General features: G+C 42.1%; 1 protein-coding gene across 6 annotated transcripts in view; it reads left to right on the forward strand.

The window, feature by feature from the left end:
• Positions 1 to 20,561, forward strand: part of UBAP1 (ubiquitin associated protein 1) — a 42,876-nt gene that overhangs the window by 1,828 nt on the left and 20,487 nt on the right. For 2 of the 6 annotated variants that reach the window (XM_080638116.1, XM_080638114.1), the window contains exon 2: positions 2,962 to 2,996. The exons of 3 other annotated variants lie outside the window; for them this stretch is intronic. In XM_080638116.1, coding sequence (XP_080494242.1) covers positions 2,990 to 2,996 — 7 coding nt within the window. In that variant the 5' untranslated portion in view covers positions 2,962 to 2,989. Of the gene's footprint in view, positions 1 to 1,613; positions 1,787 to 2,961; positions 2,997 to 20,561 lie in introns of all 6 variants that reach the window. One more of the 6 variants, XM_080638115.1, reaches the window with a different exon arrangement.

Here is a 20,561-nt window from a genome sequence, read left to right on the forward strand (position 1 = left end):
ATAATTTAAAAATTCAGAAAAAAGTAGCTGACAGTAATCTTTATAACACCGATGCTGCCTTAGTAGAATAGAAATAAGCAGGTGGACTCTGGCACTTGGCTGTACAACTGATACAGCTGCTATCCTGGACTTAATGTATACATGTTGAATTTAAACACTGAGGTGGGTATTTCTAAGTGACATGTGAGTATTGCCAAATTGAGGAACAACTGGGTTGTGACTGGTGGTGTAACTTCAGAGGCTGTGCTACTGATAGAAGGCATACTGTAGCTTACAGACTGTTACAGGGTAAGAGGCTTTTGTGGGAGCTTGGTGAGGGGCATCTAACACTAGCTGTGGTCTGGGGTGTTAAGGAAGAAAGAAGTACTGGAATTAGCCACACCTGTTTCTTGCCTTCATTCCCTTATCCTCAGAGCATGGGACTTTGCCCCTGTGCAAAGGCACTTCTGCAACTGCTGGATTCCTAGGGTTGACTTGGCATCTCTGCAACAGCAATTTTCAGGGAAAAAGCTTTTTGGCTGCCTTCTTTTACTTTCTCTATACAGATCAGAGCTATGTGTGTAGCTCTGCACTTGTCCTTGGAGAGGAATAGGGTTCAGATGGTACATGTGGTAGTGACATAGTAGAGTTGAACTGATGTATTCAGGGCCATATGCAGGACGGTGTTTTGTTGCTGTAATACAGTATTACTGCTGCTTAATGACTTCAGTTTTCTGTACATGCAGAGCTGTGATTCAAAAATAACAGTGACTCTTTAGATCACTATTGCAGCTCGATGACTTAAACATTTTAGGCAAAATCTTAAGTCTAAGTATGGGGTTTAGAAGACATGTAGACTTCGAGCTTACCTTTTGCAAGCTTGTGGTTTTAGTCTCAAAAGCAAAACTGAAAGTGATCAGACTTTCGTTGCTGCAACAGCTATATCTGGCTGGCAAGTTTGACTGGTTTTCCCCCTGCCCCCGTGAATGCACTGCAGAACAAAAGAGACTGGGAAGAAATTGCTTGTACTAAGGTCAGACACTGCATAAGTCAAGTGTAAGCTGAAACAAAAGTACCAGAAACTTCAAAGGGAAAACGAAGGAAATCTAAGGTGTAAGATGCGTGAATGAATAAATGTTAGTTTCTCTTTAATGAATTGAACTTAAATTTTCAGAATATTTTAGGAGTACACTGATCAGTGTAGAGAATATGCTGATTACCTGGAAGACAATGCATGGTTTATTTTGGTGGATAGAAAAATCTTAACGGTGAAAAATCATCAAAAACACAGAAAGAGCTCAGTATCCATTTTTCACATGGTGTTTTGCAGTGCACAGCACTTGTTTTCCTAGAGACCAAAATCTCTAACTAATAGAATAGGAGTCAGGTTTCTAGACCAATCCAGAAGACCACCTCATCTACTTCTGTCATGACATCAGCCAGAGCTGTTTTGGCTCGTGCTGGTGGGAAAAGTGCCATCGCCTTACTCATCCTCCTTTTTAATTGTACAAGCTTACGATTTCCTGTTTCTTCCACAGAATTCAGGAGTTTTATTCAGGACATGCAATATTGTTGTCAGTGTCCAGCCTCTATATTATAAGTGCTTGACATCAGCCTTTTCCTGTATTTTGCAGTTGGTACTGGGTTGAACATCTTTATGACTTGGTCTGTGAGAAATTTAGTTTTACTTACTGAACAGAACTTCTGTCTGGCCTTCTCCAGTATTGTTTTTAACATGATCACTTCCAGTCTCTTCAATCAAATTCCAGAGATTGAGCTGTCATTTTACAAGGATCTCCACCTAAAGGTATTACTGTCTATTTAAAACTGATCAATGAGATTCAGATCACCGTCAGTGTTAAAAAGGTCTAGTGGAACTGTAACTGGAAAGCTCTGGAAGATGTTTTTGAAAACTTCTTTTAAGGAAAGGCAAAGAAAGGTTGTTTACAAATTATAAGGCTTTTCTGTTTGAAAAAGTAGGTCTTCTAGGGTGTGTGACAGGTTGGTTTCCCTTCGCCTGTATTGTGTCTGCTTGCTCTGATAACTGTTGGTCTCACAGCATGTACCACTCCATCACTGGGATTGCAGTTGATCAATACAAGCCTGAGTTCACATTTTTGTGTGTGTTAACTACTTAGGTAGGTAATCTTCTCTGGAATGCAAGTGCATTGCTTAATGCTTTGACCCTCTGACTTGATTTGAATAAGCTCATATTCTGTGTTCCTAGTGACCTTTTGTAGTCAATGTAGTCTTGTTTTGTGGCCTCTAAGAGGAACTGAGCATTGGGTTTTTTTCCCATCTCTTAAATGGTCAGATTTATTTCAAATCCTTGCTTGTATAGGGAAGGCATTTTCTTAAGAAATACTGTCTTTCCTATGTTTGGAAAATTTTGAAAGAGCAGCTTGTATGCCCAGACTTGGTTGTGGGGTTTGTTTATTTAATTTATTTTTCTCTGAAGGCTGCAAGGTTTTTTCAGAATCCTTTAAGCTTGCTACGTACTTGAAGCACGGAAGTATATAAAAGGCAGAACAGAATAGCATTGCTTGGATTTAAATAGTCTTTTCTAAAAGGGGAAAGCAGAGGGAGTCAAAATACTCTTCTTCATTAGCACTTGTTATAGTTTCTAACTAGCTGACTGAGTTCAAATAGAAATTCTGAGCTTGTATTTTGTCGGCTGTGTTTTATGTCAGAAACTCTTACACCACAGTAACATTTTAAATCGGAAGAACAAGAGTCCTATCCAAGAAGTGGTCAGTTCTTCAGCTGAAGATGGTCTGAATATGGTTATACTGAAGCCACTTAGCTATTGGTATCTAGTGTTATGGAAATTAGTAATAAAGAGTTGTGAGCTCAGAGTTAACCTGCTCTGTGTTGCTGGAGATCAGCATTCATGGTAACTAACTACTAGGTTATGGGAAATACTTCATATAAGCCCTTTCCTAATGTGCATGTTTTTTTGCTTGCTCTGTTTGACGTTTCTAGGTGAACAGCAGATGAAGCTGTGACTGAAATGACTGGTGAGATTTATTCCCTGAGTTTGGGAGGCTGGGTTTGGGTAGTTATATTTCTGGCAGTATGTGTATTACTAGTTGTACTGTGTCAGGTGTTAGCAGTGGACTTAATCTAGACATGAAGATGTGCTTATGTGTTCAACTTAATTTGCCCATCAATTCTGAACTCTAAAGTAAAACTATATTCCTAGTTTATAAGCATTCTGCATAGTAATTATTAAAACATATGTATTTTCTTTTCTGATACAGCAAAACCACACTGAGATCCACCCTGATGACTAACACCATCATGTGGTGTCCTTCCACAGTAGTACATAATAATTTGACATAGAAATATAGGAGGCACACGTAGTAGGGAAAGGAGTTTATAGGAATAAAATCACTATTAATAATCTGGAATAAAATTGCATGTGGTGAAAAAAGATAGAAAAGCTTTATGCTGCATACCCTCTGAGAAAGGAATGTGTTCTTAATCTTTTAATTAAGTATTAGGTCACAACAAGCAGTTCGTTGCCAGTCTATTTGACTTCTTGATATAAAATACCTTAAACTTTATAGTTTTATTTTGCTTGCTGTGTATGTAACAGTATAAAAAATAAGGATTTTATTGTGCTTTTCAGAACATACCTTTAGGTTCTTTGTTGGGAAGAGGGGGAATAAGTAAATGAATATATCCCCTAAATTGGGTGTTAGTTGGAATTTTCGAAGCACAAATGGATAGAAAAATTACAGTAGTATAAAATAAGTTTGCACTTGGGGGTGTAGTGAACCATAAAGAAAGGTTAGGGCAGATTTCTGTATTACATGTCTCTGGGATTTATGAACTCCTTATAAACCTAGATTTGTTAAACTGTAATTCTGTCTGTGACCAGTGGCTGGCAGGGATATCTATCAGCAATTACTTTCACATCTAAGCATATAACTACTTAGAATCATAGAATAGTTAGGGTTGGAAAGGACCTTAAGATCATCTTGTTTCAACCCCCCTGTCATGGGTAGGGACACATTGCAGTAAGCCATGTCACCCAAGACTCTGTCCAGCCTGGCCTTGAACACTGCCAGGAATGCAGCATTTACCAGTTCTTTGGGCAACCCGTTCCAGGACCTCACCACCCTCACAGTAAAGAACTTCTTCCTTATATCTAACCTGAACTTCCCCTGTCTCAGTTTCGAACTATCACCCCTTGTCCTATCACTACAGTCCCTAATAAAGAGTCCCTCCACAGCATCCCTGTAGACAACCTTCAGGTACTGGAAGGCTGCTCTGAGATCTCCACGCAGCCTTCTCTTCTCCAGGCTGAACAGCCCCAACTTTCTCAGCCTGTCGTTGTACAGCATGTGCTCCAGCCCCTCATGATCCTCATGGCCTCCTCTGGGCTTGCTCCAGCAGCTCCATGTCCTTCTTATGTTGAGGACACCAGAATGACCAAATCATGTAAGCAAAAGCCCAGAGGAACAAGAAACAAGGGGAGATGTCTTCCTTTGTCCTGAGCACACAAAGCTCTCCTGCCCATTGCTGGCTGTCAGGCTAAAGCCAGCAGCACACCACAACTGCCCCTTCTCCCTGTGGGGATGAAGGATGCCCCCATAAAAAATGCTGTGTGTTGAGTTACTTTTGAGCTTGTAGCAGGTGATCCTTGAATATCAACCAACAGTCTTGGGCCCACCTGCCCCCTAGAGCTATATCCCACTTGAGGTATTGTCTTCTAGAGGAAGACAGTTCTGAGGAATATTCTGTATTCTGAGGAATAATTTAAAGAAAGTATTTGAGTAAGAAAATTTTTTGTCAAGTTTTAATCAGCCAACTATTTGTGTTACCATATTAATCTGAAGACCTGACAGACTTTTTGGAGGGGGAGATCCATTTTGGGACTGTTTTGGGATTCCCATAGCTGACAAGGAGTGTCATGCCTGCACAAATGCAAAGTGCAGTTCCTTTAAGCTGTCTGTGAAAGAACTGTATGTGGAAGAAGAATTGCCAGATTCAGATTAGTGTCTTGCCAGAGGTCAGTTTTCAAAATATCTGTAGTTATAGGATTCCTTTTTTTTTTTTTTTTGTAGAGGCGGGTTTAATACATGATTTCTGTTGACTTACCTGGAAATCTTTTGATAGCTTTTAAAATTTACAGTGTATTCCTAGATCAGTGAGTGCCTGTGCTTAGTAATGTAATTTCTTTGCAAAGAAAATGCAAGTAAATTGGTAAAGAACTCGTTGCTTTGAACCAACACTTGAGTATTTCTTAATTTGTATATAAGAGGAAAGCTAGCAGATTCAAGTGAGAACATAAATATAGTACTGTTGTATTCTGTAATCTCTTCTAAATGAAGATCTTCAGCTGGAAAAGCCATAATAAACACAGCTTTATTTTTAAGAATCCCCAAGCATATAGTAAGATGCGATAAATGAAGGTAGATGAAGGTGAAGAAGTTGAATGTGACATGAATGGCTAGGTGGTTTAAGCTGCTTTTGGAGCTGGGAGTGGACTCTAGAAATACACATTTGGTTGGCAGAATGGCCATCACATCTGTTTGTAGACATAATATTGTCCTTTTCATACCTGAGCTTCAGTATTGTGTACACAAATAGTACGTGGCTCTGAAGGTCTGCCTGTCCCTTGGGATGTTCTGTATGTGTTATGATCTTGGACTGATGAAGAAGTTCTGCCTTCTTCCTCTCTGCCTTCTCTCCTCTCCCAAGAAGATGAACATTTGAAATACACCAGTATTCAGTGCAGGCATCTGACCATACAATGGATAAATTGATGCTATTGAATAACTTAAAAGTTTTTCTCTGCCAGTTTGAAGGGAAGGACAGAATCTGCGTATCCATTTTACTTACTAGAAGCCACCTTCAAGGCATATTTCTCATGTAATTTGGTGCTACTGCAGGAATGTAAATGCGATGCTGTTGTTCTGTCATTAGGCAGTGCTGAGCTTATTTGCTGCAGTAAGCTGGATAGAATCAGACATCATGCGGGTTTTAGAAGAGGCAGGCTGGGACTCATTCTTGGGTTGTAGGAGAAAACCTAGTGTCTCAGTTGAGGAGCACTCATCTTATAGTCTCTCCACTTATTTTCTATGAAAAGAGGTAATCTTGCTGCGTTGTCACAGTAATGATGGTCCACTGAGGTAGATCTCTGTACTCTTAGCAGCCTTATATTGTTACCAGTCTGTTAGGTGCTTGGAGAGGAAAAGCCAATGTGCATGACTGCTGTATGGTTGTGGGGCAGCCTCCTCCAGCAGCCTACTCTCGTCTAGTTATGAAGTAGAAGTGAGGCTTGATTGCTGAAGCTGCGTCATATCTGTCAAAACGTCCTGAGGAAATGAAGCTAATGCATCTCTGAAGGCTGCTTTGGCACATGAAATGAACTGTTTCTGTTTATTTATTGCTTTAAATGTTTCAGGGGTTGCATTCGTTACTGTAGCTGCTGAAATAGTTTCTGAAATGCAGGGAAAAAAGTCTGTACCACTAAGTGAGACTATATATAGTGTATAACAAAACTGCAGACTTAAATTAATTTGAGGTAGTAACTAAGTTTGGACTAAATCCAGGTTTGTGTTACCAATTTGGAAGAACATCCTTAAGGCTTTTATAGTAAAATGGAAAGCTGAACAGGAATGATTTGATAGGGAAAATTGGGAGACAAAGATACTGGTCCAAACTTGAGAGAATGCAGTGAGACTCCTGGGGTAGCTGTGGATTTGGGATTCAGGAAATACAGGTTCTGTTTGGGTTTGTTACTGACTGAGCTAGATGCTTGTGGGCAGACTGCTTCATCCTTGTGCCATGTTCCCCACACCTACAAAAGAGAAATAGTTTTACTGCTGATTAAGTGTCTTGACAAGTATTTTGAAGTCTCATGTAAGAGCTAGGCAGTGCTGAGGGTCTAAGGAAATTGTTGCAAAACTACTTTCTGGTCAGAGGAAAGGTAATGAGTGAAAAATGTGTGCATGTGTGTAAGGGTATTCAGTTTCTGGCATATGAATATCTTGTAGCCTTCTAGATTTCATTTTAAGGCAGTGTCTTTCTATGGCTATGGTTTCTTTCCCATTTTCCCTTCCAGTTCAACATGAAACTCTAGTTCAGTCTTCATACATTCTTATAATTGAGAGGCTTGTAATTGTGTATGTGTCTGCTCCCAGTACCTTCAGTTTCTGTATTTTGTTCTGTGCATTAATGACAGGAAGATCATTCTGTGTTTGTAGTGAAGTGCAGGTTTTCAGTCCATACTAGCCCTTAAACTAATCTGTTCTGAATACGAACTATATGTGTAGGACTGCAGTGCTGTGAATGCAGACTGAATTGTTGTCTTACACAGAGAGAAAGCAAACCTGTTCAGTTTTTAAGTAAGGCTATGTAAATCTTGAAATTAATTTTATAAAAACAATAGGATTTAAGTGTGTGTAGAGGTTATTTTATGATGCTTAGGGACTTACTGAGTATCTTGTCTAAATGTAGCTGGTGACCGCTGTACGACAGCTGTGATACGGGAGGGCTTTCTGGAACAGTATGTAAAGGTGAGCATAGCAAATGGAGCATCCTTGAAATTTAAATCTCAGGGGCTGGCTGGTTGCTCTGCTTTCCTGCTCAGAGGGTGAGGATTGTCTTCATGTTTGTGTATCTTTAGTGCTAGTAACCTCACCTGTGTCAGTTGCACACAGAGAATGAAACCTGTTTAACAAATGTACTGCCGTAGGTCATTGAAGCTTTCTAGTGTACAACACGGCAAGCAGCTCATTTACTTATCATATTCTGGTTTTGTAATATATCCATATAGCTGAGGGCAACCTGAGTTTGACTTCTCTGCTCAAAGCCAAATTTCTACTTTTCTACACTAGGCAAATTTATTCAAGACAACTTAATTTCCTGTATTCCCCATGAATTCAATTCCAGGAGATGTTATTGGGGCCTTTCAGTACTTAAAAATTCTTAAAATTGTAAGGACTATAAGAAAAATGGAGAGAGACTTTTTAGCAGGGCCTGTTGCAATAGGACAAGGGGTGATGGTTTTAGACTAAAAGAGAGGAGACTCGGGCTGGATATGAGAAAGAGATTTTTTCTTTTTTTTTTTTTTTTTTTTTTTTTTTACAACGAGGGAGGTAAAATCCTGGCACAGATTGCCCAGAGAGGTGGTGGATGCACCATCCCTGGAGACATTCAAGGCCAGGCTGGATGTGGTTCTGGGCAACCTGATCTGGTTGAAAATGTCCCTGCTCATTGTGTGTGTGTGGTGGATTAGATGACCTGTGAAGGTCCCTTCTAACCCAAACCCTTCTATGACTCTGCCTGGTGTGGATACCACCAGTTTGCTGAACTTGTTCAAATGTCTGCTGCTGTTTTCATATATCAGAGTATGGGGTTTTTTTTGATAGCTGGTAATAATGCTGTTTACTTTTAAAGACAAGAACTTAATTTTTGCTAGCAGCTCTGGTTTTCTCTAAAGTTAACAAGCCTTTTTAAGAAATAAGGCATATGTATTCATTTGAAAGCTGTTTCCTGCTCTTAAATGCTCTGTTATGTACCAGATCTATGTTTAATTAAAACAGGTACTTGCTAATTTAAAATATGACTTCTACTAGTAGAATTTAATTCAGTGTTGACTGCTGTTTCCCATCTGGGTCATCTTTTTAATTCAGCCATTCAGTCCTGTTTGGACTGGGTGGAAAAACATGAAAGCAGGCTTAACAGAGACTGTATCTGGAGATGAAATAAGATAGGTTTTTATTTAGGCATTTATTGCCATGGGACCATATTTTTCTTTGCTGGATTCACTTTTTTGTATTTCAGCTTGATTCCTTTGTTCTGTTGAGTTAATCTGGGAATGAGTGTGTCTCTGAAGAGACCTGAGATCAAAAAAATGTGAAAAGAGCTGAAGTGAGTGTTCACCTTGAACAGTGATGAGGGCTTTTTCCTTGTCTGTTAGTTTTATCCTTAAGTGCAGCAACACCTGGGATCTTTTCAGATGTATGTTTATGTCTATACTTATTTTCTTGTCACAGATCTTTTCAGATGTATGTTTATGTCTATACTTACTGTCTTGTCTCAGTGTTGATAAGAAGGGATAAATGAAGGGAAATGTTGGTTTAGTAAGAGTGACACATGAATTATGGACAAAATGAGCTAGCGTTGGAAGCTGAAGCTGTACCAGTGACATTATGGTGGAAGACGATGCATAAAACCTCAAGAAAGTCTTTAAGTGTGCGAAGAATATCACATCTGTAGCACCTAAGATAGAATTCACATTTCTCACATTAGCACTGTCAAGACAAAGGCAAACCAAGCTTGTAAAGTATATTTTGAAAATCAGGGAGCTTTGAGAAATGTGAATTTTTTTATTGTGACTTTGCAGAAATGGGTTTTGGTGAGCACACTTTTCCAAGTATGCTGTGGTCACCTATTCGGTGCTTCAATAGTAAGCAGTTTTTAGGACTTTTGCTTTCATATCTGTCAAAGGGTGTGTTTGGTGAGAGAGTAACATATGGTGAAAACAGGCAACACTGGGAGATTAAAGTGGAAGAGGGTAGATTTAGATTGGACATAAGGAAGAAGACAGTGGAACAGGTTATGTAGAGAAGTTGTGTATGTTCCATCATCAGAAGTGTTCAAAACTAAGTTATATGGGACTTTGAGCAATGTGATCTAGTGAAAGATGTCCCTGCCTGTGGAGGGGGATGCGGACTATATAAACTTCAAAGGCCCCTTCCATCCCAAACCATTCCATGAGTAAATTAAGTGAATTTGCGGGGCACTTGTGTTCTCAGAACATGGCTCTTCTAGTTGAGACATAAAGGTGTATTAGTGGAAAACAGGGGTATAAGATGGCTGGAAAAGTTAAGAAGTTCTAACCACATTATGGGTGAGATCCTGTAGGGAGTGGGCAAAGGCTTCTGCTGGCCTTACGTGTATTTAAAATTCTTGGACTGAGGAAGCAATGAGGATTTGAGGCTGCAGCTCCCATGCAGAGTTAAGGTTTTAGCCTGTTTGCTGCAAGGCAGGCAGAGTTGTTTGTAGGTGGGATAGCTAATTTAACAGCCTGTATTTTCTGCCGGTACCACACTGAACGTTGCTGGAAAAAACTAAATGTGTGGTGAGAGTGGGTAGTGCATGTGACTGTAATGTAAGAGGAAAAATTGATGAATCTGTAGTAGTCTTAACACTGGTGCCATTATTCTTGTACAGTGCAGTATACGCATATTTTGGCTGAGTTGAAGAATACAAAATGACAACTGATGTTTGACCTGCTGTAAGATTTAATTTTTCCATTTTAAAACTTTAATCAAACTTGATTTCTTCCTAGATGTTTTTTGTCCACTTTGTTAAAATAATTCCATAAGCATTCACCTTTCACCAAATTTCTAACAAAACCCATACCTCTCAATGATCAGTATCATTTCCCTTCTGAGCTTAGACAGGGAAAAGACGACAGTTGTGTAGCTTTTGTTAGGATGGATTTTTTTAAATTTAATCATTTAATTGTTGTGTATTTAAATGGATTAAATTTTTGATTAATAATTATCAAAAGAATACAAATTGCTTTCTGCAGTATAATAGAGTTCTTGTCTCTGTTGGGAGTAGATCTTGGTATGGTCAACGAGAGCTGAACTTGTTTCTAATTGTAAGACCTGCAGCTACTTGTTCACCTCTCTTGGTCAAAGAGTATAAGAAGCAGTAGCTTAAAACCACACAATCCTGTTATTTTTGAATTAAAAAGGGGATGTTCTGATTAATAGCAAAAGCTGTTTTACTCTATTACATTGGCAAAATTCTGGGAATGTTTGTCTAGTTCTCCTCATTCATAACTGGGACAAGTCTGAAGTATTAATAATATTCAAGAATTACAGAGTCAGCTTGTTGCATATTGAAGAAACACTGCAACAAACAGAGCAGCATTTTAATTACTTTTTGCTGCTCTGGGTTCCTGTCATACATTTTGTATGCGCAGGATATTCCACTGTTTTTTTCCATACACCTTTCCAGAAAGAACGGGGTAAGTGGGCTATTTTGTTGTTGAAGCTAGTAACTTTCTGTAGCTAGCAGCCTCTCATTTGAGAAGAGTTGTGCTGAAATTTTAGCTTTCTTCTGAAGTGCTAGGATTAGCTGAAAGGCAAGTGTACATACGTGTGTGTACAACATGTACACTCTGGCTAGTGCTAAGATTGCTCTTAAAGGTTTGATTTGTTCATAGTAGTATGAAGTCTTGTGCTTATTAAGCTGAAGTAGCTAAATTTGTCAAGTTACTAGATTATTTCAGTCTGACTATTGTAAGCTCTCAGAAGTGGTAGGTATTTGCAATACAAACTTTAGATATAGGAAAATAATAGTTAGAAGCAGTTGCTTTGCTCGTCAAGTTGGGGACTTGCTTCAATACTGTATTGTGAGATTATTATAACCCTCATGGGTGGCTGGATCATAATTTCTTGCCTTTTTCCTAGAATGTAGGAGTTGCACAGCATATTTATATTTTCCTGCTATGGCTTATCTTGCAAATGTTTGTCTTGCTTCTGTTATGCCTCAAGGAGGGGAAGTTGGTCCTTCTGGTTTACCACCATTTCCTTGGTTGTATCTTCTAGATTAGTGAAGCTGATTGTAAAAAGCAAAAGATAATGTAAACCCATATACCTTTTTTCCCCCTCTGTTTGTATGATCTTTAAATAACTTAAGTAACAATCAGTAGTAGGAACAGCACTCTAAAATCACCTGCTCTCAGAGTTGACAGAATCTGTGCTATCCCCTTGTTTGCAGGGTCTGAAAGTCAGGGCAGCCTTAGATGTTAGTTGCACATGGTTTTCTCTTCTGACAGGTCGGTTTTTTGTTTTGTTGTTTTTTTTTTTTTTTTTTTTTTTTTTTCCCCAAGACTCCATTTTAAAAAGGTCACCTATTTTCTGCAACAGTTAAATATGAATTTAGAACAGCTGCATCTTTTATGCTCTTGTTTGGCGCATCAGCTTCTGGTCAAAGGAAAACCTTGTGCAGATCTGTCTTGACCACAGGGCTGTCTATAGGTAATTTTCAGTCTCCTTATTGTCTTGCCTGTGAAACCTGTACTTCCGGAGGCTTGTGTGGTATATAAGCTTCAGCTTCATTGAAAACTTGTATGGCAGGTGATAGTGATTGAAAAACTAGTGCATTAGTGTACTGCATGTCCTCAGCCATTGTAGGGTTTTTTCTCTTATTTCTGGGTGAAATGTATGTCAAATTACTTTGTCCCAAAAATAAAGTCAGGATCTTAAATGAGGAATAGAGCTATGCATTGTCATCTAAGAGCCATAAATCGTTAAATAACCCAAATAGTTAATGCTTTTAACGAGTACAGTGTCTTCAATGCACAAAGTGAGTCATGACATGAGAGTAGCTATGTAACTAAAGGTGTCAGATATTGATGTAATGAATTCATATGGAACAATAGCACCAGAGATGCTGTGTTTTTCTAAGAGTCTGTGGAAGAGCTGTCTTTTAACTTCCCATTGATTGATGTGTACTGAAGCAGAAGGTCTAATTGCCCACTGTGTCACATTAAGCAATGGCACAATTTGAAAAATCAATTTCTCCGAATCTTTGTGGCTTCTAGGAAGGTGCTATTCAACATCTGCATGTAAAACCCAATAATGGATGTTACTGCCATCACTAAAGAGTGTTGTCTTGTAAATTCAATGATGTGATCTGCACATAGACCTACTCTTCAGGGGCTCTTTTTCCTTGTCTTTCCTACTCATGTATTCTGGAAATGTTTTTAAAGTGCTGTTTTATTGGTTCCTATCTCTCTGCACCTCAGTCATTGCACTGAAAGTAACAAACTGAGTCACTTTGATTTTTTACAGGCTGTCTTTCAAAATTTAGATTTCTCATAATAGCTCTTTGATCCATGGGGTGTGTATGCAGCAAAGATATGTCGTATCTTCCTCTTTCCCCTGTTGTTAATGTAATCCCTACTCTGCAATTGAGTAAATGTATGATGACCATTTGCACTTTCATCCCTGTTCTGGGCTCAGCTCTAACAGTTATTATTCTCCTTTCTAATAGCTGGTGCTGGGCTGCGTTTTGGCTTTAGTCTGACAACAGCGCTGATAACACATGGATGTTTTAATTGTTGCTCTGTAATGTTTACCCTAATCAAGGACTTTCTAGTCTCTCATGCTCTGCTGGTGAGGAGGGGCACAAGAAGCCAGTACGGAGCAGAGACAGGATCCTTGATCCACACTAGCCAAATGGGTATTCCATACCACAGCATGTCATGCCCAGTGTAGAAACTGGGGGGAGTCACCCAGAAGGGTCAATTGCTGAGGTGAGTAGCTCGAGAGAGGACGCCTTCAACACCAGAGCAGGGGGGAGATCAGCGTCCAGGAGCCTCAACTCAGAGCGGCCAGAGCCACTGAGAGGGCCTCAAGTCCTCGACAGGGCTTGGTCAGGAGCTGGCAGCTCAGCTGAGGGGAGCAGGGACTCACAGGGGGTGGAGCCAGGAGAAGTGGCACCAGCACTGGCTGGGTAAAAACCTGCCCCTGGGAGTGCCAGCGACCAGGAGCGTGGGGAACAGGGCGGGTCGAGGCAGCTTGCACAGGCAAGCGGGATGGTGAGCACCCCTTGCATGACCAGGGCCGGTCTGAGAGTTCTGCTCCAGCTACCCCGGCAGTAGCCAGTGTAGGAACTCAGACAGAGCAGATGAGAGGGGAGGCTGCAGTGCAGAGCTCGGACTGTAGAGAGTACCTGCACTGATCTTGTGAGGGAACAGTGCACAATGGGCAGGGCTGCACTCGGTGCTCCCTGGTGGAGGTCCTCCTGCAGCAGGTGGCTGAGCTGTGGGATGCTATTAATAGACTGCAAGATGTCAGGGAAGCTGAGAGGAAGCAGGACTGCTTGCTCCAGGCCTAAACTGTGCAGGGGCTTCAAGTGTCCACTGTAGTTCATGGAGAAAAGAAGGAGGCTGCTAACCGAGGAAGCTGGGAAACAGTAACAAAGAAAACCAACAAAAAAAGGAGGAAGAGGACAATTAAAAGCAAGGGGCTTCCTCCTTAATCTGTTGTCCCCACCCAGTGCCGCTTTGCTGTCCTGCAAGGGGCTGATGAGGAAACACACCTGCACCAGAAACAACCTGCTGGTGTACTGGTAAAGAAGATCTCTACTGGTGCTGTGAGGAAAAAGTGGTGGGTTGTAGTAGTAGGGGACTCGACTTTGAAAGGGACAGAAGCACTCATCTGTCAGCCTGACCCAGTCTCAAGGGAGGTGTGTTGCCTACCTGGGGCACGGATCAGGGATGTTGCAGAGAGGCTGCCTGCTCTAGTAAGTCCCACAGACTCTTACCCACTTCTAGTGAATCGTGTGGGTGCTAGTGATGTAGATAGCAGTAGGCTGGAGAACATAAAGAAGGACTACAGAGCTCTGGGTGAGGTGGTTAGGGGCTCTCAAGCTCAGATAATCTTTTCGTCAATTCTCCAGGATACAGGGGAGGACCTTAAAAAAGCTAGGAGGATTGGCCAGGTTAATAAATGGTCAAAAGGTTGGTGCCATAGTCAGGGGTTTGGGTGTCTTGAACACAGGACCCAAGTTTGTAGGCCAGGTCTACTGGGGGCTGGTGGAGCTGCTCTGATAAAGAAGGGGAAGAGTGGTTTTGGTAGGAGGCTTGCCAGACTGGAAAAGGTTGCTTTAAGCTAGATTTGTTGGGGGAGGGGGGCATTGTTCCATCCCAACACACCCAGTCAGTTGCCAGCACCTATAATAAATCCTCAGAGCGATGCAGAGATATTCCAGCCGCTCCAGCCAATGAGCTGGCTTCATTTGGAGCTCGGCTCAGATGCCTCTATACAAATGCCCATAGCATGGGGAACAAACGAGGAATTAGAGATGTGTGCACATCTATGGGGGTATGATATAATAGGCATCACAGAAACATGGTGGGATGGCTCCTATGACTGGAATGTTGGAATGGAAGGTTACAGGCTCTTTAGAAAAGACAGGCCTGGCAGGCGGAGAGGGGGAGTTGCTATTTATGTTAGGGATAGGCTGGAGAGTATGGAACTCTGTCTGGGGACAGGTGAGCAGTCGACAGAGAGTTTGTGGATCAAGGTTAAAGGGAGAACAGCTATGGGGGACATTACTGTGAGGATTTGTTACAGACTGCCTGATCAAGAGAAATCTGCTGATGAAACACTCTACAGACAGATAGGAAAAGCCTCACGCTCACAGGCCCTTGTTCTCATGAGGGACTTCAACCACCCTGACATCTGTTGGAGTGAAGGTACGGCCCGACACAAGCAATCCAGGAGGTTCCTCGATTATGTGGAAGAAAACTTCCTTCTTCAAGTAATAGAGGAGCCTACAAGGAGAGGTGCCATGCTTGACCTTGTGTTCACCAACAGGGAAGGGCTCGTTTGAAACGTGACGCTCCAGGGCAGCCTTGGATGCAGCAGTCACGAGATGGTCGAATTTGAGATCCTCAGGACAGTGAGAAGAGCGTGCAGCAAGCTCACTGCCCTGGACTTCAAGAGAGCAGACTTTGGCCTCTTCAGGAGCCTGCTTAGTAAGGTTCCATGGGATATAGCCCTAGAGGGCAGGGGGGCCCAAGACTGTTGGTTGACATTCAATGATCACCTGCTCCAAGCTCAGGAGTGTTGCATCCCAACTAGAAGGAAGGGCAGCGGAAGGGCCAGGAAACCTCCTTGGATGGATAAGGAGCTGCTGAGGAAAATTCAAAGGAAAAAAGAGGCTTATAAAAGGTGGAAGCAAGGAAGGTGGCCTGGGAAAAATACAGGGATGCAGTCCGGGAAGCTAGGGACCAGGTGAGGAAGGCTAAGGTCCAGTTAGAATTGAACTTGGCTAGGGATGTTAAGGATAACAGGAAGGGATTCTATAGGTACGTAGTGAATAAAAGACAGACTAGGAACAACGTGAGCCCCTTCTGGAAGCTTCCGGGAGAACTGGCTACCCTGGATTTGGGGAAGGCTGAGGTTCTTAATGACTTCTTTGCCTCGGTCTTCACTGGCAAAGGCTCTGACTGCACCACCCAAGTCTTAGAAGGCGGACGCAGGGACTGTGAGAATGAAGACCCTAGGCCCACTGTAGGAGAGGATCTGGTTTGAGACCATCTTAAAAACCTAAACGTACACAAGTCCATGGGACCTGATGAAATCCATCCGTGGGTCCTGAAGGAGCTGGCGAATGAAGTTGCTAAGCCACTGGCCATCATATTTGAAAAATCATGGCGTCAGGTGAAGTTCCCGATGACTGGAAAAAGGGAAATATAACCCCCATTTTCAAGAAGGGGAAAATGGATGACCTGGGGAATTACAGAGCAGTCAGTCTCACCTCTGTGCCTGGCAAACTCTTGGAGCAGATTCTCCTGGAAGGCATGCTAAGGCACATGAAAAACAAGGAGGTGATTGGTGACAGCCAGCATGGCTGCACTAAGGGGAAATCCTGCCTGACCAATGTAGTGGCCTTCTATGATGGGGCTACGGAACTGATGGACAGGGGCAGAGCAGTTGATGTCATCTACCTGGACTTGTGCAAAGTGTTTGACACTGTCCCACACGACATCCTTGTCTCTAAATTGGAGAGACATCAATTTGATGGGTGGACCACTCGGTGGATAAAGAACTGGCTGGATGGCCGCACGCAAAGAGTTGTGGTCAATGGCTCGATGTTCGGCTGGAGACCGGTAATGAGTGGTGTCCCTCAGGGATCGTGTTGGTACCGGTCTTGTTCAACATCTTTGTCGGTGACATGGGCAGTGGGATTGAGTGTGCCCTCAGCAAGTTTGCCGATGACACCAAGCTGTGTGGTTCAGTTGATACGCTGGAGGGAAGGGATGCCATCCAGAGGGACCTCGACACGCCTGTGAGGTGGGCTGATGCCAACCTTATGAAGTTTAACCATGCCAAGTGCAAGGTCCTACACCTGGGTTGGCGCAATCCCAGGCAGAGCTACAGGTTGGGCAGAGAAGAGATTCAGAGCAGCCCTGCGGAGAAGGACTTGGGGGTGTTGGTTGATGAAAAAATGAACATGAGCTGGCTTCAGTGTGTGCTCGCAGCCGAGAAAGCCAACCGTATCCTGGGCTGCATCAAGAGGAACGTGACCAGCAGGTCGAAGGAGGTGATCCTGCCCCTCTACTCTGCTCTCGGGAGACCTCACTTGGAGTATTGTGTGCAGTTCTGGTGTCCTCAACATAAAAAGGACATGGAACTGTTGGAACAAGTCCAGAGGAGGTCATAAGGATGATCAGGGGACTGGAGCACCTCCCGTATGAAGACAGGCTGAGAAAGTTGGGGCTGTTCAGCCTGGAGAAGAGAAGGCTGCGTGGAGACCTCAGAGCAGCCTTCCAGTATCTGAAGGGGGCCTACAAGGATGCTGGGGATGGACTCTTCATTAGGGACTGTAGTGACAGAACAAGGGGTAACGGGTTCAAACTTAAACAGGGGAAGTTTAGGTTGGATATAAGGAAGAAATTCTTTACTGTGAGGGTGGTGAGGCACTGGAATGGGCTGCCCAGAGGAGTTGTGAATGCTCCATCCCTGGTGGTGTTCAAGCCTAGGTTGGACAAAGCCTTGGGTGGCGTGGTTTATTGTGAGGTGTCCCTGCCCATGGCAGGGGGTTGAAACTGGATGATCTTAAGGTCCTTTTCAACCCTAACTATTCTATGATTCTAAGGCCCAGATCACTGCTTGGGTCGGGCTGGGTATTGGTTGGTGGGCAGTGAGTAACTGTGTTGTGCATCACTTGTGTTTATTGTGGTCTTTTCCTTTTCCCCGTTTAGTTTCATATTCTCTCCTGTTGTTATTTCTGTTATTATTATTAGTAGTTTTTTATTATGCTTTAAATATTGGAGTGTTCTTATCTCAGCCTGCTGGGGGGAGAAGAGGGGAGGACTGAGTGAGCAGCTGCATGGTTCTGGTTACTGGCTGGGCTTAAACCACGATAGTCCCACAAGATGAAGGCATATCATTAGATTTGTTTTAACCTGTGGCCATTGAAAATTGGATGGAAACTGTAAGTGACTGCTTCAGGAAGGGTCTGGTTTGGCTTTGCTTGTTTTACCGTAGACCCAGAACCCTAATCTCCTGGATTGCAGTAGCACTTTAAAGTGCTACTCTAAAGGAATCACTGTGGATATACTTAAAACTTTTCTGTGATGACTAGTGAAAATTGGTTTTTCTTTTTATTTCCTCTGCAGGGCATGAAATTGCAGCACATCAAATATAGTTTTACAAGAATTTTAGCCAAAGAGCTGTTATCAGCGGCTAACATCATTGTCCTTTATGAAATGGGAGTACCTTCATGCAGTTGACTCTGCTTATTGTTTGCAGGACTGTTTGAAAGTACAAAGCAGAAGCATTTGCTGCAGATTTTGGGGTTGTGTCATCTGTCTAGAGACTGCAGTAAATGAAAACGAAATCTGTTTTTGTGCTGTAGTAAACTTCTGTGATCAGCTTTTTGCCGTCAGACTAAGATACCTCGGTTGTGTAGCAATGATTGAACGCTTACATAGGTGGGTAGCTTTGATAGGGGAATCTTAATGTTTGTTTTATCTTGCCAACAGGCACTGTCTTCTCTTTTTATTGTATGAGGCTAGATACAGAATCCTGATGTTGGTTACAGCCTTTCACTTGCACTGGAACAAGTAGTTGTAGCGAAAACTTAAACCAAATCTGAATGTGGAATACCTGTAATGCATTAGAAAATCAACGACTTGAGCAGAACATCTTCTCACCTGTTTCTTGGTGTAAAATCATTAGTAGTTCGTTAATGTAATATGGGCAACAAAATTACTTTTTCTTTTTGATTTCTTTGTCTTTTTTGTGGTTTTCAGAGTGAACGTATGCATCCTCAATTCCATGTATTTAGACTACATAATGAGTGTTAGCAGGCAAAATGGAAGTTGCAAGATCAGGGGTCTTGTCTCTGAAAATCATAGATGTGCTGGTTTGATTATGGTTGATAACTTGAGGCATTTTTGTTTCTTCTGACCCATAATAAGTACATTTCTCATTTATCTGAGTCTTAGATGGGAGTTAATTCAGAGAATTCATGTGTCTGCAACCTAATATACTTGCACCCCAGAAGGAGGGATGTAGTAATAAGAGACCGGTTCCTTTTGACAAGTAGTTAAACTGGCTTAACTTATCACTGAGAAAGCTATAGGTGCTGTTAGTTGTAGGATGTTTTCATCAGAACTCTTTCAGAAGAAGAGGAATGGAGATATAAACTCCAGAGAAAACACCAATAGAAGGAACATGGGAATAAAAACCACCCCAAGTTCCCAGAGCTCCTCATGGGTCAGTCTCGGTGGTAACTTTTTTTTCTTACCTGTTGATGTGACTGTCCCTTTAGTATTGCTTGACTGCACCAAATCATGCTCTTCTGTGTTCTCCTGTCTGGCAGCACATCAAAGTAGTCATTCAAGTTTAAGTGATTACATGCCAGGTACTGTTTTGGTCATCTCAACGCTGTCTTTTCAAGCCCTTTTACCTTGTTATCTATCTCTCTGTGCCAGTTTCTGTTGTCAGTGTTACCTCGTCGCTTCTCTGCTGTATCTGAACATCAAAAAATCAGAATTTTTTGCTGTTCTGTTTGTTTCCCTGTCCCCCTATCCCCTTGTATCATCACTCTGAGGTTCTCTGCCCTCATCCTGGGCTCTGCTATGCTCTGTTTCTCTGGCTGGCTGGTTTTAAGAATGTTGCCCTGTTGCCTCAGTGTTATTAAGTGAACAATGAACATACAGAAAGGGAAGAGTTCACATCAGGTTGCTTCAGTGGCTGTTGCTGTTAAAGTTGCTTGTAATGTTTAGACACTTGCTACCCTGGTCTTCTCTTCGGAGAGTTATCCAGAACCAAAAGCAAGGTAATGGGACTAAGGAAGTCTAAATTTACAGAAGAATGCTTGTAGGTGGCTGTAAGAAAACCTTGTAGTACTGTGCAACTAACTTGTTTACGTAGCCCAGCAAAAGTATTGAAAAAGTTCACATGCAGTAGAGGATGTTCTTTGTCAGTTTAAAATGTGCATCCATGCATGGTTCCCACTGATGCCCTTCAGCATCCTGTTCTGGAGCCTGGAGATTGAAGGCAACACAGTGATAGGGCTGGTCAAAGGCAACACTGATAGGGCTTGGCAGCTGTCTATTAGCTGATAAGACTTTGTGAGCAAGTCCTTTAAATTTGTAAAATAGAGGTAACAAAGTTAAGCAGACCTTTACTGCGCAGTGTAACGGCCTTGACTAAGCACATAATGGTTCAGATAATGCCCAGACGTGTAGTGGCAGCATCATTAACCTACCTGGCTGCAAATATGGGGTTTTTTCCATCCAGCAGGACAGGGCAACAGCAAGATGCTTGATACAGTGGTCCCCAAATAGCTCATCAAATCTGATTAGTCACAAGACAACTATTTTAATTAAACCCTCTTTGGAATGGAGGTGATGAAATGTGGTTGGCAGCCTGTCCTAGCATCACTGTGTGCAGTGCTTAGCAATTCTGTTTGCTGACGGTGCTGCAATAATGGTATCTTTGTGAGTGCATGCTCATAGTGCATCAGGAAGAGCTAGTGTGATAAAAACACAAATGCTACCTGAATATCAAGTGTGACTG

The sequence above is a fragment of the Psittacula echo genome, assembly GCF_963264785.1.
Source record: "Psittacula echo genome assembly, chromosome: Z".
Classification (NCBI taxonomy): Eukaryota; Metazoa; Chordata; class Aves; order Psittaciformes; family Psittacidae; genus Psittacula; species Psittacula echo.